The 17,903-nt window shown below is 51.5% G+C and overlaps 1 protein-coding gene across 8 annotated transcripts in view; it reads right to left on the bottom strand.

Annotated features, from left to right (window-relative positions):
- Nucleotides 1-7,749: 7,749 nt before the first annotated feature.
- Nucleotides 7,750-17,903, bottom strand: part of LOC132826021 (torsin-4A-A-like) — an 87,055-nt gene continuing 76,901 nt past the window's right edge. For 4 of the 8 annotated variants that reach the window (XM_060841739.1, XM_060841736.1, XM_060841735.1 and 1 more), the window contains exons 2-3: nucleotides 14,094-14,228; nucleotides 7,750-9,765 (exon numbers count right to left, since the gene is read on the bottom strand). In XM_060841739.1, coding sequence (XP_060697722.1) covers nucleotides 8,473-9,732 — 1,260 coding nt within the window. In that variant the 5' untranslated portion in view covers nucleotides 9,733-9,765; nucleotides 14,094-14,228 and the 3' untranslated portion in view covers nucleotides 7,750-8,472. Of the gene's footprint in view, nucleotides 9,766-11,506; nucleotides 11,607-14,093; nucleotides 14,229-16,142; nucleotides 16,163-16,278; nucleotides 16,300-17,903 lie in introns of those variants that run through there. The other 4 variants (XM_060841738.1, XM_060841740.1, XM_060841742.1 and 1 more) reach the window with 4 other exon arrangements.

Raw genomic sequence — 17,903 nt, 5'->3', positions numbered from 1 at the left:
CGTGTGTGTGTGTGTTGGTGTGTGTGTGTTGGTGTGTGTGCACATTGGTGTGTGAGTGTTGGTGTGGGAGTGTTGGTGTGGGAGTGCTGGTGTGTGAGTGTGTTGGTGTGTGAGTGTGTGTTGGTGTGAGAGTGTATATGTTGGTGTGTGTGTGTTGGTGTGTGTGTGAGAGTGTTGGCGTGTGTGTGTGTGTTGGTGTGTGTGTGCACATTGGTGTGTGAGTGTGTTGGTGTGTGTGTGTTGGTGTGTGTGCGAGAGTGTTGGCGTGTGTGTGTGTTGGTGTGCATGTGTTGGTGTGTGTGTTGGTGTGTGCGCGAGAGTGTTGACGTGTGTGTGTGTGTTGGTGTGCATGTGTTGGTGTGTGTGCACATTGGTGTGTGAGTGTGTGGTGTGGGAGTGTTGGTGTGGGAGTGTTGGTGTGGGAGTGCTGGTGTGTGTATTGCTGGTGTGTGTATTGCTGGTGTGTGTATTGCTGGTGTGAGAGTGTGTTGGTGTGTATTGCTGGTGTGTGAGTGTGTTGGTGTGTGTGCGAGAGTGTTGGTGTGTGTGTGTGGGTGTGCATGTGTTGGTGTGTGTGTGTTGGTGTGTGCGCGAGAGTGTTGGCGTGTGTGTGTGTGTTGGTGCGCATGTGTTGGTGTGTGTGCACATTGGTGTGGGAGTGTTTGTGTGGGAGTGCTGGTGTGTGTATTGCTGGTGTGAGAGTGTGTTGGTGTGTGTATTGCTGGTGTGTGAGTGTGTTGGTGTGTGTGTGTGTTGGTGTGTGAGTGTGTTGGTGTGAGTGTGTGTTGGTGTGAGAGTGTATATGTTGGTGTGTGTGTGTTGGTGTGTGTGCGAGTGTTGGCGTGTGTGTGTGTGTTGGTGTGCGTGTGTTGGTGTGTGTGTGCGCATTGGTGTGTGTGTTGGTGTGAGAGTGTGTGTGTGAGTGTGTGCTGCTGTGCGTGTGTTGGTGTGTGTGCTGGTGTGCATGTGTTGGTGTTGGTGTGTGAGTGTTGGTGTGTGAGTGTTGGTGTGTGTGTTGGTGTGTGAGTGTTGGTGTGTGTATTGCTGGTGTGTGAGTGTGTTGGTGTGTAAGTGTGTTGGTGTGTAAGTGTGTTGGTGAGAGTGTGTGAGTGTATATGTTGGTGTGTGTGTGTTGGTGTGTGTGTGTTGGTGTGTGTGTCTGTTTGTTTGTGTGAGTGTGTGTAGGTGTGGGTGTTTGTATGAGTGTAGGTGTGTGAGAGTGTGTGCTGGTGTGTATGCGAGTTGGTGTGTGAGTGTGTGTGTGTTTGCGAGTGGGTGTGTTGGTGTACATGTGTTGGTGTGTGTGTGTTGGTGTGAGAGTGTTGGTGCGTTGGTGTGTGTGTGTGTTGGTGTGTGAGTGTGTTGGTGCGCAGGTGTTGGTGTTCATGTGTATTGGCGTGTGTGTGTGTTGGTGTGAGTGAGTGTGTTGGTGTGAGTGAATGTGTTGGTGTGAGTGAGTGTGTTGGTGTGAGTGTGTTGGTGTGAGTGTGGTTGGTGTGTGTGTGTTGGTGTGTGTGTGAGAGTGTTGGTGTGAGAGTGTTGGTGTGAGAGTGTTGGTGTGAGAGTGTTGGTGTGTGTGTGGTTGGTGTGTGTGTGGTTGGTGTGTGTGTGGTTGGTGTGTGTGTGTTGGTGTGTGTGTGTGAGTGTTGGTGTGTGAGTGTTGGTGTGTGAGTGTTGGTGTGTGTACACGTGTGTGTTGGGGTGTGTGTGTGTGTTGGTGTGCATGTGTTGGTGTTTGTGTGTGTGTGTTGGTGTGTGTGTGTGTGTTTTGGTGTATGTGTTGGTGTGAGTGTGTGTTGATGTGTGTGTGTGTGTTGGCGTGCGTGTGTTGGTGTGTGTGTGCATGTGTTGGTGTGTGAGTGTTGGTGTGCGAGTGTGTGTTGGTGTATGAGTTGGTGTGTGCTGGTGTGTGTGTGTGTTGGTGTGTGTGGGGGTGTGTGTGTCTGTGTAGGAGTGTGTGTCTGTGTGAGTGTATGTTTGTGTGTAGGTGTGGGTGTTTGTATGAGTGTGTGCTGGTGTGTATGTGAGTTGGTGTGTGAGTGTGTGTTGGTGTTGGTGTGCGTGTGTGTCTTGCTGGTGTGTGTCTTCTGGTGTGTCTTGCTGTGTGAGTGTGTTGGTGTGTGTGTGAGTTGGTGTGTGTTTGTGAGTGTGTTGGTGTATGTGTGTGAGTGTTGGTGTGAGAGTGTTGGTGTGAGAGTGTTGGTGTGTGTACGTGTGTGTGTACACGTGTGTGTTGGTGTGTGTGTGTGTTGGTGTGTGTGTGGTGTGTGTTGGCGTGTGTGTGTTGGCGGGTGTACATGTGTGTGTTGGCGTGTGTGTGTGTTGGCGTGTGTGTACATGCGTGTGAACCGCGCCCCGTTAGCTGAACCGGAGTCCGTGATCCTCCTGATTGGGACCCACCCACTGAACAAACAGGCGATAGTCAGTGATGGTGCCTTGGAGAGGCCAGACACGGTCGCTACTCAAACACAGCGACAGCTGGAGCTCTGTGACAGCCTCAGGGCCCCGTGCGGACTCTCGCCTGCCATTGCTGTCACCAGATCATTACCTCACGCTAACTCCAACTCTGACCGGTATCAGCCCCAGTGTTACCCTCTGATCTGGACTATATCCAATGCAGAGTGGGTTTTCTGAATTCATAAAATCCAGATTTACAGAGTGGAAGCAAGCCATTCGGCCCATCGAGTCCACACTGATCCTCTGAAGAACATCGCACCCAGACTCAACCACCTCCCCTCTCCCTGTACTTCCTGTGGCTAACCCACAGAACCTGCACATCTCACTGGACATTACGGACAGTTTAGCATGGCCAATCCACCTGACCCGCACATCTTTGGACTGTGGGAGGAAACCGGAGCACCCAGAGGAAACCCACGCAGACACGGGGAGAATGTGCAAACTCCACACAGTCAGTCGCCCGAGAGCAGAATCGAACCTGGGTCCCTGGCGCCGTGAGGCAGCAGTGAGCCACCATGTTGCTGTGTGGTTAGATGGGGATTGAGTTTGGGGGATGGGGAATCATTGTTGACAATCTTTAGGATTCCCATTCTATCCCCCCCACCCTCATTAAACAGCCAATGCCAGTGCTCAGGGGTGTCACCCACAAGAGTTGCTGGGATTTCCTGTCTTCAGGAAAGGTTTCCCATTCCGCTCCGAGTGATTGCCCCGTTCTGGGCCAGTCTACTGTGGCGGCCTGGAGGAGAGTAGGCCGAATGGCCTATCGAGCTCCCTCAAACACAGGCAGCCCAGCCCTCCCCTTCCCCAACCTTCACCCATTCACTATGACTCTCCCCCCCCTTCCCATCCCCTATGAGGAGGGGAGTTTGGGAAGTTTGGACAAGGCCGTGGAGCTGTGCAGGATACAGGACACCGTGCTGGGAAGGGGCCCAGAGAGTGACGTACGGTCAGCGTCGGGAACAGCGTGAAAACGGACAGAATGAAACACTTTTTAAAAAACTCTGAACGGAGATTGTAACGCGAGACCTAAATTGTTGGCGCAACTAGAAATTAGGAAAGCACACCAGGTCAGGTCATTCCTGAGGAAGGGCTTTTGCCCGAAACGTCGATTCTCCTGCTCCTCGGATGCTGCCTGACCTGCTGCGCTTTTCCAGCAACCACTCTGATCTTGACTCTGATCTCCAGCGTCTGCAGTACCCACTTCTACCCCTCCCCCAACTTGAAACTGACTGTGTGACAGCTATCAGGGAGACTGAGGGCTGAATAGGCAAAAGGTCTTCAACTTTTAGCTAGAGCCAGGAGAAAGGAAAAGGGGAGCAGCTTTCACATTCAAAATTGGAGCAGGACCGTCCTGAGAAACGATCTTGTTTCAGACGGTCACGGTGTCAAATCAGTCAGCACGGTGACAGCAAACGCCAGAAGTCACTGGGTGAAGGCGACGCTGTAGGACAGAGCATATATTAGGAACTGATAGAGTTAAACATCACACAACACCAGGTTATAGTCCAACAGGTTTAATTGGAAGCACACTAGCTTTCAGAGCGATGCTCCTTCATCAGGTGATAGTGGAGGGCCCGATCGTAACACAGAATTTATAGCAAAAATTTACAGTGTGATGGAACTGAAATTATACATTGAAAAATTGATTGTCTGTTAAGCCTTTCATCTGTTAGAATACAGTGACAGTTTCACTTCTTTCATGTGTAAATCATAAAACCTTTTTTTAAAAAGTTGCATTCTCAGGTTAGCTGTTAACAATGGTGATAGCTAGACAATATGTTGAAGGTGTTAGCCCCCTTCAACACACACACACACACACACACACAGACAAAGACCCACATGCACACATATATTGTGTGGGGTGAATTTGTACTTGCAGGGTTACATTGTACTTTGCTCTAAAACTGCATGCATTCATGTAGAACTCTGAGCTCAAAAACTGCATGAATTTATGTAAAACTCTGCTATCTCACTTTTTAGATTAGAATCAATCTAAACATCAGGTCATAGACAGTGAACACAGGGGGCCAACACCTTTAACATATTGTCTAGCTATCATCATTGTTAACAGCTAACCCGAGAATGCAACTTTTTTAAAAAAAGGTTTTGTGATTTACACATGGAAGAAGTGAAACTATCACTGTATTCTAACAGATGAAAGGCTTAACAGACAGTCAATTCTTCAATGTATAATTGCAGTTCCATCACACTGTAAATTTTTGCTATAAATTCTGTGTTAGGATTGAGCCCTCCACTATCACCTGATGAAGGAGCGTCGCTCCGAAAGCTAGTGTGCTTCCAATTAAACCTGTTGGACTATAACCTAGTGTTGTGTGATGTTTAACTTTGTCCACCCCAGTCCAACACCGGCATCTCCAAATCAAAAACTGATAGGGACCTGGTCATTGTGAGAGACCCGAAATCTTCACAGAGATTGGACGAGGTAGCCTGGAATGTGAGTTCATAGTTCGTAGTTAGAACAATGTGTGTTCTCAAGCCAACAGGAAGCATGTCTACTTTCGACTTGTTAATATATAACGAGGTAGGGCTAATTAATAACTTCATAGGAAAGCATCCTCTAGGCAAGATAATAACACTTCACATTTAGTTTGAGGATCAGAAATTTGGGATCTGAAATTAGTGTCTTTTCAAATTAAATCAAGGCTGTGAAGCTACAGTTGGGTAAAGTAGACTTAGACAATTGGCAATAGGTACCTTTTTCTACAGAAACAGCTTCAGCATGGATTCTGGGATTCTCAACAAGTATATTCTATTTAGAAAGAACAATCATTTGGAGAAGGCGTCACAGCTAATCACGGAAATTAAGGATTATATCAAATTGAAAAAAGGATATACAGTAAGACAAAAAAAAATTAAATTCCAGTAAAGGAAGACTTGAAAATAAAATCTACAGGGAGAAGTTACAGCTTTGGGAAGGAAATAAGAAAGAAATGTTAAACAGACAACGTTTACAAATCTATAAATGGTGATGCAAGTGAGGGGAAAGTGGAGATCAGAGGTGAGAGGGTGGTGCTGGAAAAGCGCAGCAGTTCAGGCAGCCCCCCGAGGAGCAGGAGAATCGACACTGAATGCTCCCCAGATGCTGCCTGACCTCTGCGCTTTTCCAGCACCACACTCCTGACTCTCCTTGGGTAAGATTAACGGCAATCCAAGGCATTGGCAGAGACTTTGAATCGAAGTTCATCGTGGAACAATCGAGGTGGGGAAGCAGTGGACAACGGGAGCTCAGGATTTCAAACAACAATCATCATTAGGACAAAGAAAATACTAGAAACGCCAATAGGACTAACACTTCCCTTAGACCTGACGGACCTTCTCCGAGTGTGTTAAAGCAAGTGGCTACAGGGATAGTGATTGCAATCTTCCAAAAATCCTTAGATTCTAGAAAGATCCCAATTAATGAAAGGAGGATAGCAGAAAGCAGGAACGATCACCCTCATAGCCCAGCAGCCATCCCCAGGAAAATACTGGAAACCGTCAGTAAGGAAGGGTATTAGCAAGAGGTTTAACTAACATGAATACAATCAGAGTCTACATGAAGCATTCAGGATGCAGGCCATTCGTTCCATTGAGTCCACACTGACCCTCTGAGGAGCGTTCCTCCCAGACCTACCTAATAACGTTGCCTTTCCCATGGCTCATTCACCCAGCCTGCATATCCCCGGGCACTATAGCACAGCCAGTCCACCCTGACCTGCACATATCCCCGGGCACTATAGCATGGCCAGTCCACCCTGACCTGCACATATCCCTGGGCACTATAGCACGGCCAGTCCACCCTAACCTGCACATATCCCCGGGCACTATAGCACGGCCAGACAACCCTGACCTGCACATATCCCCGGGCACTATAGCACGGCCAGACAACCCTGACCTGCACATCTTTCGGACTGTGGGAGGAAACCGGAGCCAACCCACGGGGAGAACGTGCAAACTCCCCACAGAGAGTGGCCTGAGGGCGGAATCGAACCTGGCACCCTGGTGCTGTGAGGGAGCTGTGCTGACCACTGAGCCACTGTGCAAAGACACATTATGTTTGACATAATTTATTAGAACATGTTGAAGAGATAATGAGTTTGGTAGATGAGGAGGAGTCAGTAGAAAATGGATTCTGGAACATTTTAATTGGAAAGGATCAATTATGGCAATGTACAGTAACCTTTCCCTTTATTTCTAGCGTGTGGTAATCTCTGGCCATTTCTATATAACAGAAGAGGAGAAACCGTGACAGATACAGCAGGCAGACGTACTCTGTGCTTGAGCGATGAATTGTCCATCACATGCACACAGGGTTTGAGAGACATCCTTGTGGTCTTTATGTTCAGTCAACTGTTTGTGCAACGGAGTATATCATGGAATATCAGCGCAGCCCGTGTGAAAGGGCCCGAACGAAGGCTTACCCTCACCACAAAAACTCCTGGCTTCGCAGATAGTGAACAAGCGATTGGGGCAGTTTCCTTGTTTGACATCACTGAAGGTTTCAACATCGTGCTGTCGATCGACAAATTCAGAATGGGTCCAGACCCAGCCTGGGCCCTGGCAGGGACTCAGATATCGAAAGGTCCTGGTTGTCTGAGAGTGCGGACGGCGGCACGGACTCGTTCTTTCTCTGAGAGGCTGGGAACCGGGACCCTCTCACCCACCCACAGGCCCTCCTCAAGCCCAGCAAGGAATGGAAGTGCTGAGCTCTTCTCCAATGCCCAGACTGAGGGGAAGTAGCCTCTGAGACTGTAACCAAAACCCACCAATGATCAAACCAGCACCGTTAGGTTCATCTGGGCCCTGTCCCAGCCACTTCGGCAACTTGGGCTCGGAAACATAGCACTGTCTCCCCCAGTATCACCCCCAGTGTCACTCCCACTGTCTCCCCCAGCGTCACTCCCACTGTCTCACCCAGCGTCACTCCCACTGTCTCACCCCAGTGTCACTCCTGCAGCTGTTCCCTCAGCAGAATCTGCTGGGCGGATCGAGAGAGAGAGAGGGAGAGGGGAGAGAGAGAGGGAGAGGGGAGAGAGAGAGGGAGGGGGGAGAGCGAGAGAGGGAGAGGGGAGAGAGAGAGGGAGGGGGAGAGAGAGAGAGGGAGGGGGAGAGAGAGAGAGGGAGGAGGGAGAGAGAGGGGGAGGGGGAGAGAGAGGGGGGGGGGAGGAGGGGGGGGAGGAGAGAGGGGGGGGAGGAGAGAGGGGGGGAGGAGAGAGGGGGGGAGAAGAGAGGGGGGGAGAAGAGAGGGGGGGAGAAGAGAGGGGGGAGAAGAGAGGGGGGAGGAGGGGGGAGAAGAGGGGGGGAGAAGAGGGGGGGAGAAGAGGGGGGGAGAAGAGGGGAGAGGGGGGAGAGAGAGGGAGGGGAGAGAGGGAGGGGGAGAGAGGGAGGGGGAGAGAGAGGGAGGGGGAGAGAGAGGGAGGGGGAGAGAGAGGGAGGGGGAGAGAGGGAGGGGGAGAGAGACTGGTCAGTTTGCTGTTAGGTTTAATATTGTGGCAGTGAGTGATGATCGAACTCTCTTCATTGTGAGGAACCTGACCCCTGAGTGACCACAACTGGCCACTCCAAGACCAACTCGACACGGATCATGGGAAATTAGACTGACCAGTGGGAGGCGTGACCGTACTGAGGGAGTGACCGCGGTGAGGGGGTGACCGCGGTGAGGGGGTGACCGCGGTGTGGGGGTGCCCCTTTTGCAATGCCATCTCTCTCAGGGTGTAGGATGGACCCTGTCTCTCTCTCTGTGTGTTCACTATCACAGCGGCTGCTCTCGGTCAGTATTAATCAGTGACCCTCGAGGGACCAGTGACCGGGGCTGGTCACTCTCACTGGGGCAGTCCTGATGACAGCCCACCTACCCCCAGACCCTCACTCTGCCTCTCCTGAAATTGTTAGTGTGTGACCACCCCCACCGTCAGGGCTGTGGGGGTGGGTGGGTGCCCAGTGGTGCCAGCCAATCCTGGGAGATGCCAAGCCCTGGTGACATTGACCTGGCATCCAGCACGGGAACCTGTGCGCTCAGTGCAGCAAGCTCACCCTGGGGCCCACGTACTTGCAGCCGTGCACAGAATACTGGTAACCCCCTGCTGAGTAATAGTTCAACTCCCTGGAGAGGTCACGGAGCTGGGCGGGCTCTGGGTAGTGGCCCTCGCTCATCATCGCCTCCAGGAAGCAGCCCTCGATGTGACTCCTCTCGAGGAGAGTGAACGGGACGATCTCGGCCTGGTTCCAGATCGGGTGGAACTGGCTCAGCGACGACTGAACGGTGAGGAGGAGTTCTTCCGGCCTGGTGGGCTCTCTGGCCAGGCCGCTGGAGGCGTTCTGGAGGACAAACTTGGTGATCTCGCCCTGCCCGTGGCTGCTGATCAAGACGTAGACGGCGTTCAGGAACTCGTTGGGCTGCCCGGGGTCCAGGTGCCCCTCCAGGAAGTCCAGCAAGGCCGGCTGCATGTACTCCACCTCGTCGAAGATGAGCAGCGGGATCTTCTCCTCCTCCTCGGCCCGCTTCACCACGCCAGCGATGCCGCCTGCCAACTCCTGCAGGCAGGCGGTGCCGTTGTCCTGGGCCGGGCAGTGGTGCAGGACGAAATACTGCAACACCAGCTCGTCGCCCAGCACCGCGCGGAAGTGCTTGGCCAGCAGCCTCCCGGTCAGGCTCTTCCCAACCCCACTAGGCCCGTTCAGGGACAGCACCAGGGGCCTGTTGTGAATGTGAGTGGTCAGGTAGTCCCCCAGCAGACCCAGCAGGGAGTCAATGGCCAGGCTTTGCCCAAACACCTCCCTCTTCAGCGTCTTCTCTAACCCGGCCAGGTCATACTTCAGCACGTTATCGTCCAGGTTCTCGATGGCGTTGTAAATCTGAAAGAAGACGATCAGACTCAGCAGGAACAGGCAGTTCTTGGCCTTGCTTTTCTTCTCCTCGGGCAGGTACCTCCTGGTATCACTCGGGTACAGCACTTTGCGCCTCTTGCCCGAGCGCCGCCTCTTGGCGGCTTTGACGGGCACCTTCTCGAAGGTGAAGTATTCAGCCGGCCTGGCTCGGTGCTTGAAGGCGCGCTCCAGCAGCTCCGGGCCCCTGGCGGGCAGCAGTCGGCCCTCCAGCCCCGCGGCCTCACCGCGCTCGGCCACCCCCACCCGCCGCCTTTTCATGACGAGGTATTTGTGGCGGATGCGGTAGGCCGCTCTCAGCGGGGACGTCACCGTGGAGATCCGCTGCTTGACGCCCTGCAGGGCTTTGGGAGCTGGGTCCATCGTGGGGCTGGTCACCTCCATCGCCATCTCCTCAACCTTCGCCCTTGATCACCGCTGGACCTGCAACAACAACAACAACTGACAGGTCTACATTCATATAGCACCTTCAGCAGCAACACAACCTCCTCCCCTACCCCCGAGGAGCTCCACTGGACTGATTGTCACCGAAAATGACCATTCGTCAGGGAAGACCCATCTGGGTCACTGAAGGCCTTTACTATTCTTACCTGGGTCTGGCCTACACGTGACTCCAGACCCACAAGGTCCAGAAACTGAGTGAAAGAGAAAGGCACATCTCACACAGAAGTGGGATGGAGCCGTTGAGAGAGAGAGAATTCGGGTGTTCGGGGGGGTAGGCGGCTGAAGGCATGTCCGCAGAGAAAGACAAGAACTGGAGGAATACCGAGGGATTCAGAAAACTGCACTGTGGTACCAACAGCAGTGACTTTCATCCCAACTATTTTGCTTTATTTAAATTCATTCTCAGAACGTGGGTGCCGCTGGCTGGGCCAATATTTTGCCCTGTCCCTAGTTGCCCCTTGAGAAGGTGGGGGGGGGTAGCTGCCTTCCTGAACCCCTGCAGTCCGTGTGCTGTGGGCTGACCCACACTGTCCCTGAGGGAGGGAATCCCAGGATTGCGGCCCAGTGACAGCAAAGGAAGATTGATATATGTCCAAGTCAGGACGGTGCGTGGTTTGGAGGGGAACTTGAAAAGGTGGTGGTGTTCCCTTGTATCTGCTGCCCCTGGCCTTCTAGATAGAAATGGTTGTGGGTTTGGAAGGTACTGTCAAAGCATCTTTGGTGAATTTCTGCAGTGCATCTTGTAGGTAGTACACACTGCTGCTACTCACCATTATTGGTGGAGGGAGTGGATGCGGGTGGATCTGGTGCCAATCAAGTGCGTTGCTTTGCCCTGGATGGTGTCAAGCTTCTTGAGTGTTGCTGAAGCTGAACTCATTCAGGCAAGTGGGGAGTATCCCATTACACTCCTGACTTGGGCCTTGTAGATGGTGGCCAGGCTTTGGGGAGTCAGGTGGTGAGTGACTTGGCCATAGTATTCCTAGCTTTTGACCTGCTTGTGTACCCACTGTGTTATATGATGAGTCTAGTTGGGTTGCTGGTCAATGGTGACCCCCTAGGATGTTGATATTGGGGGATTCGGTGACGGTGACACCGTCGGGGGGGGGCGGTGGTTAGATTGTCGACGGTCAGAGCCTGGCATTTCTGTGGCGTACGTGTCACTCACCACTTGCCCGCCCAAACTTGGACGTTGTCCCCACTGTGCTGCGTTTGGACAAGGACTGCCCCAGAGTCTGAGGTGAGGCGGACGGTACTGAAAACTGTCCAATCATCGGGGAACATCCCCACCCCCTCCCCCCCTTCTGACCGTACGGTGAAGGGAAGGCCATGGGGGAAGCAGCTGAAGCCACACGGCCCGAGAAACATAAGGTCTCCGCCTGCTGTTCGCCCTGCGTGGTTTCTAACTCTCTCCTTCTCCAGGGGAGTGGGGGGGGGGGGGAAAGCTTCTGGAAGGTTCCGGCCATAGCTGTCCTGACAGGACCCAGCGAAGTTGCTTAGTGCGCTCGACACAATATCAGGAAGTTCTGGGCTCCCCCACCCCCAGGGATAGACTTTATAAAGAAAAACACTTGCTTCTGTCAGCAGCAGCAGCAGCAGCCTTTCCCCTGCCTTTGTGTCCCTTCCCCCCCCCCCCCCCCCCCCTCCCCTCAGTCACACAGAGTGACGGTTACACACTGTGGTAAACCTAGCCTCAGCTTTTAAAGAAGATTATGCCTCTCACCTGTCCCCCAGAGACAGGGAGGGCTGGGTCCCACTCCTGCTGATAGTGTAAAGGGCTCGGACACAGCCCTGGGGGGTTGCTGGGAGGCAGCGAGTGTTACCGTTCCCTCACTTCCGGCAGCCTCCAGAACGCTTCGTCAGTTCACAGGCACCTCCCTGGGCCATTCCCCCCGACATCCGGGATTCAACCGCACAAGGAAATCATGGCATCATAGAATGAGTGAGGCCAGTCAGCCCATTGACGCCTGTGCTAGCTCTTCAGAACAGCAACCCAAATAATCCCACGGCCCTGCCCATCCCCCCCCGTCACCCCAGACAGCTTTCTCTTTCACTGAATTCCTTTTGGAAAGTTATCGAGGTTCTGTTCTCAGGTACAAATATAACGCATTCTAACAACTCGCTGCAGTTAATATATCCTCAGAACCTGCTGCTGTCATTGTTAATGACGATGAACTGGAATCGACTACTCCCCTCTGACAACCCATCCCCCATTTGCTGAGAGCCTTCAGTGTGTTTACCATCTTGATGAAGCTCTTTGGTGGGTGTCTTCGTTCCTTCCATCCCTCGCCATGCCCTGCGTCGGGGCCCTGTCTCCCCCAAAAGCACTGACTGGAATCGGGCGACATGTGATAAAGATTGACAAGGATGTAATGGTCAGGTCCTGGGGAGTGTTACTGAACAAAGAGGCCTTGGAGTGCAGGCTCATAGCTCCTTGATAGTGGAGTTGCAGGTAGATAGGATAGTGAAGGCGGCGTTTGGTATGCTTTCCTTTATTGGTCAGAGTATTGAGTACAGGAGTTGGGAGGTCATGTTGCGGCTGTACAGGACATTGGTTAGGCCACTGTTGGAATATTGCGTGCAATTCTGGTCTCCTTCCTATCGGAAAGATGTTGTGAAACCTGAAAGGGTTCAGAAAATATTTACAAGGATGTTGCCAGGGTTGGAGGATTTGAGCTACAGGGAGAGGCTGAACAGGCTGGGGCTGTTTTCCCTGGAGCGTCAGAGGCTGAGGGGTGACCTTATAGAGGTTTACAAAATCACGAGGGGCATGGATAGGGTAAGTAGACAAAGTCTTTTCCCTGGGGTCGGGGAGTCCAGAACTAGAGGGCATAGGTTTAGGGTGAGAGGGGAAAGATATAAAAGAGACCTAAGGGGTAACATTTTCACACAGAGGGTGGTACGTGTATGGAATGAGCTGCCAGAGGATGTGGTGGAGGCTGGTACAATTACAACATTTAAGATGGGTATATGAATAGGAAGGGTTTGGAGGGATATGGGCCGGGTGCTGGCAGGTGGGACTAGATTGGGTTGGGATATCTGGTCAGCATGGACGGGTTGGACCGAAGGGTCTGTTTCCATGCTATACATCTCTATGAAAACCAAGAGGCTGCAGCTATCAGCAAAGACTGAACGGGCTGAGGCCAAGATGTGACCCTGATACCTGGGGGGTTGGACAGAGTCAGTGCGGAGGAGACACAGAGCTGTCGGATGGTCCAACACCAAGGATTATAGAAAGAAGAGAGTCACAAATAAATCTCCCAAGGAATCCAGCAGAAATCTCTTCTGAGTGAGATTAGGGAGTGATGGAGGCCATTAGAGTAGATAGACTGAAGGGAACACAGAACAGTACAGCACAGAAACAGGCCCTTCAGCCCATCATGTTGTGCCGAACATGGCGCCAAGTTAAACAATGATTCATTCACATCCAAGGAGAAAAGAGCAGGTGGATACAGTGATAGAGTGAGGGGGAGTACAGCTTGGGGGTCACTGACTGGGCCCAGCATTTATTGCCCGTCCCTAGTTGCCCCTTGAGAAGGTGGGGGTGAGCTGCCTTCCTGAACCGCTGCAGTCCGTGTGCTGTGGGCTGACCCACACTGTCCCTGAGGGAGGGAATCCCAGGATTGTGGCCCAGTGAAGGAACGGCGATATATTTCCAAGTCAGGATGGTGAGGGGCCTGGAGGGGATCTCGCATTGGGGGGGAGTGGGGGGGTTCCCATGAACCTGCAGCCCCCTGTCTGTGGTGGGTATGACAGACACAGTGCAGAATTCACCTGGGCTGCTGCAGTGAGACAGGGGAATCTCACAGCACTAGGACATGGAGCTAGACACACAGCGGGGTGTGTGCGTCTGTGCGCGCGCCCACGTGTGTGCGCATGCGTGTGCGCCTGTCTGTCTGTGTGTGTGTGTGTGTGTCTGTCTGTCTGTCTGTGTATATATGTGTGTGCACGCGTGCACGTGTGTGTCTGTGTGTGCGGTGTGCGTGTGTGTGTGTGTGTGTGTGTGTATATATGTGTGTGTGTGCGCGCGTGTGTGCGGTGTGCATATGTATGTGTGTGTATGTGTGTCTGTGTGTGTGCGGTGTGCATATGTATGTGTGTGTATGTGTGCGTATGTGGTGTGCATATGTATGTGTGTCTGTGTGTGTACGTATGTGTGTGTGTATACGTGTATATGTGCGTATATTTGTGTGTGTGTGCGCGCGTGTGTGTGTGTGTGTGTGTGTGTGTGTGTGTGTGTGTGTGTATACGTGTTGTTGTTGGACAGTGAAACCCTTGGTGAGAGTCTAACAGAATGGTCGTTCCCTTACCAGCCCCACACAGCGACTCTGCACTGTCTGTACAGTGTCCTGGCCTCACTGCGTTCCGAGCTGGACCCTCCTACAAACCGTCCTGACCGTTCTCTGAGCTTGCCATGTGTAGAATCATTGCTGCTCTGCCTAATTCTGGGATGAAGATAAAACATTGTCAAATGTAGTTTTCAGTCATTCAGTGAGCTGCATATAAACTTTCATATTACGTGACAGATGTTGTCGAAAACTGAACCTCAGCTTGTCACTGCTTTTCAGAATCCTGGTTAAAACTCACCCAACACCAGGTTAGAGTCCAACAGGTTTAATTGGAAGCACTAGCTTTCAGAGCGACGCTCCTTCATCAGGTGGTTGTAGAGAAAGCACTCCGAAAGTTAGTGTTTCCAATTAAACCTGTTGGATTCTAAACGGGTGTTGTGTGATTTTTAACTTTGTCCAGCCCAGTCCAACACCGGCATCTCCAAATCATTTCAGATTCCTGTCACTGAGAGCTGGGTAAATATTGGATAGACTGCTGAAAATGTGTTGCTGGAAAAGCGCAGCAGGTCAGGTAGCATCCAAGGAGCAGGAGATTCGACGTTTCGGGCATGAGCCCTTCATCAGGGCTTATATTGGATAGGAAGGATGGACAGGGCAACTCCAAAACCCTGGGGCTGGTGAGTGTAAAATGCGACACACCAGCCGTCTGCTCCTGACAGGGGAATGCAGTGGACGTGCTGTACACGGGAAGGCATTTGGTAAACATGACAGACATGTGAGAACAGCAGAGCTTAAAAGGTTTAAAAGGGACAGTATTGTCTGACAGACAGGGGGAAAAGAGTAAGGTCCGAACACGTGCCTAATGCCATCACAGGAGCCAAGACCACTCCGCATTGACAAAGGCTGTATCTGTCCAGATTTCACTCAGTCAAACCCTACCTCAGCTCCTCAACTAAACTGAATCCATCTACTTCAAACGTGGTACGTCAGTGCAGATTCCAGCAGAGTGACACTCACAGAGTCATCCATCACGGAAACAGACCCTTCGGTCCCACCAGTCCATGCTGACCCGAATCCCAAACTCGACTCGGCCCAGCTGCCTGCTCCTGGCCCATATCCCTCCAAGTAATTATTCAATTGCGTTGGAAACATCGCAGCTGTAGCTGACATCCACTCCCTCCTCTGACGTTCCATTCCACACACAAACCACACACAGCCTCTCACGTCTTGTTTACATCTTTCTCCTCTCACGCCCCCCCCTTGTCTTGTAATACCCCTCCCCCCCACCTGCCCTTCACCTTATCTATACCCCTTAGGATTTTACAAACCTCTGTAAGGTCACCCCTGAGCCCCCTATACTCCAGTGACACATGGCCTAGCCGATCCAGCCTCTCTTTCTGCCTCCAACCCTCCACGCCCAGCAACATCCTGGTAAATCTCTGAACTCTTAATAATATCCTTCCTATTACAGGGTGACCAGAACTCAACACAGTTTCCCGGTAGAGTCAATGTCCTGTACAACCTCAACATGACATGCCAACTCCGATACTTAAAGGTCTGAGCAATGAAGGCAAGTATCCTGTCTCCACGAGCTGTAAACTCCGACGAATTATGGATTTAAACCCCTAGGTCTCTCCACCCTACAATATTACCCAAGGCCCTACTTCTAATTGTATAAGTCCTGTCTTGTTTGTTTCACTAAACCTTGGATTTATGCAAATTAAACTCCAGCTGCCACTCCTCAGCCCACTCACCCAATTGTAAATGACCCCTTTGTAATCTTCACTTTCTACTCTCCCAGCAATCCCGGGTGTCGTCAGCAAACTTACCAATCGCGTTTCCTATGTTCTCATCTAAACCATTTCTATAAATGCTCTCAGGTCTCCAGTTTAAAAGATAACCCTCCACCACCCACTCTCTGTCTCCTGGCGTGAGGCTAAATCTGAATCCAATTGGCTAGTTCACCCTGAATCCGATGTGACCTAACTTTACTCATTAGTCTACCACGCGGAACTTTGTCAAAAGCTTTAGTAAAATCCAAGTAAACGATGTCTACCGTTCTGCCCTTACTTTGGTTACTCACTGAAAAAAAAACTCAGGCAAGTCTGTGAGACACGGTTTTCCTCGTTCAAAACCATGCTGACTGTCCCGAACCATTCCTTGCCTCTCTGAGTATAAACATAACAATCCTATCTTTCAGAATTACCTCAGCAACTTGCCCACCAGCGAAGTCAGTCGCAGCTCTGTAGTTTTCAGCCTTCCCCCCCCTTACATTCCTTTCTTTAAACAAAGACTCTACATCAGCCACTCACCAGTCACGCAGCACCGCATGATTATCGATGATACAAATATTTCTACAAGAGGCGCTGTGATCTCCCCCCCCCCCGCCTACAAACTTTCCACAAAGTCCGTGGATACACGACCCAGAGATTTATCCACCTTTGTATTGTCTAAGACTCCAGCACTTTCTCTTTTGTAAGGTGAACTGTTTTCAAAACATCGATATCTATTTTCCAGTCCTCCAGCTTTCATTTTCTCCACAGGCAAAAACTGACCCCGAATATTCATTTAATATCTCTCCCATCTCCTGAGCAAGGGAGCCCTGTTTGATCTTGAAGGAGCCCTTCTCTCTTTTAATCCGAATGTACTTGTAGAATCCCTTTGGCTCATCCTTAACCTTAACTGTCTCATACCTGCTTTCCCCCTTCCTCATTCCCACCATAGGGACGCCTTGACACTCTTTCGACTGAATGTGAGAGATCCTCTTGTCTTGCTTTTCCTGATAACTACAAATGAGACAGACCCTGTGTGCAGGGGACAATTGCGATAATACAAGGCTTGAGAGCAACGTAATTCGTCAAGGGGAGAGTACAGAACTTCGAAAAGTGAAGGGGGCAGATAGAAGCAGATGAGATTCAATACAGAGACGTGTGAAATGGTGCATTTTAATAGCAGCAGTATAAAGGGTCCAATTCTAAAGTACTTGCAGGAGCTGAGAGACCTCACTGTACCTGTTGGAAGATGACAGGACAGGAAGAGAGGGTGATTAACGAAGCAAACACTATCCTAGACTTCAGAAGTGGAGCAGAGAGTTTAAGAACAGGGAGGGAATGCTGAACTTACACAGGACACTGGCTGGAAGTCAGACAGAGTACTGTGCACTGTCAGAGTGCTGCACTACCGAGGGGTGCAGGAAGTGAGCACGAGAGAGAGCACGAGAGATTGTCCACGATAGTTCCAAGGTTGAGGCACATCAGGTGTGAGGAAAGGTCAGAGGAGGTGGGGCTGTCTTCCTCAGAGTGGAGAGGTCAGGACGGGGGTGGGAGGGGGAATTTGAGAGAAGCTTTCAAAATCCTGGGGGGGTGGGGGTGACCTGGACAGAGTAGATCAGGATAAACTATTCCGGCTAATAAAAGGACCGAGGCCCAGACAGCTCAGATTGAAAGTAAATTTGCAAAAGAAGCAAATGCGAGGTGAAAGAAAGCAAACTCAGCCAGCGGGTGGTTCGGGTGTGGAACGCGCAGCCTGAGGCAGCTTCGACAGATACACTCAGACAGCGTGAGAGGGGAATTTGAATAAAAATATTTGAATAATATAATTTGAATAAAAGCAATGAGTTAAAAGGCCAGACGTTGGTGAGGAGCTGCGTGGAGGGCCAGCACAGGGCCGATGGGCCAACTGGCCTTCCTCGATTCCAGAACCATTCTGTGACAGGCTGCCTCGCCCCGTGAGGCAAACAAGACTCAGAAACCGCACCCACCCTCCCTCAGTCCCCTCCCCAACTGAACATGACACGAATCCTTCCTCCATGTTGCCTCTCCCCAACTCCCA

Source organism: Hemiscyllium ocellatum, chromosome 21 (genome assembly GCF_020745735.1).
Source record: "Hemiscyllium ocellatum isolate sHemOce1 chromosome 21, sHemOce1.pat.X.cur, whole genome shotgun sequence".
NCBI classification, from domain to species: Eukaryota; Metazoa; Chordata; class Chondrichthyes; order Orectolobiformes; family Hemiscylliidae; genus Hemiscyllium; species Hemiscyllium ocellatum.
This window is presented reverse-complemented; position numbering and strand designations above follow the sequence as displayed.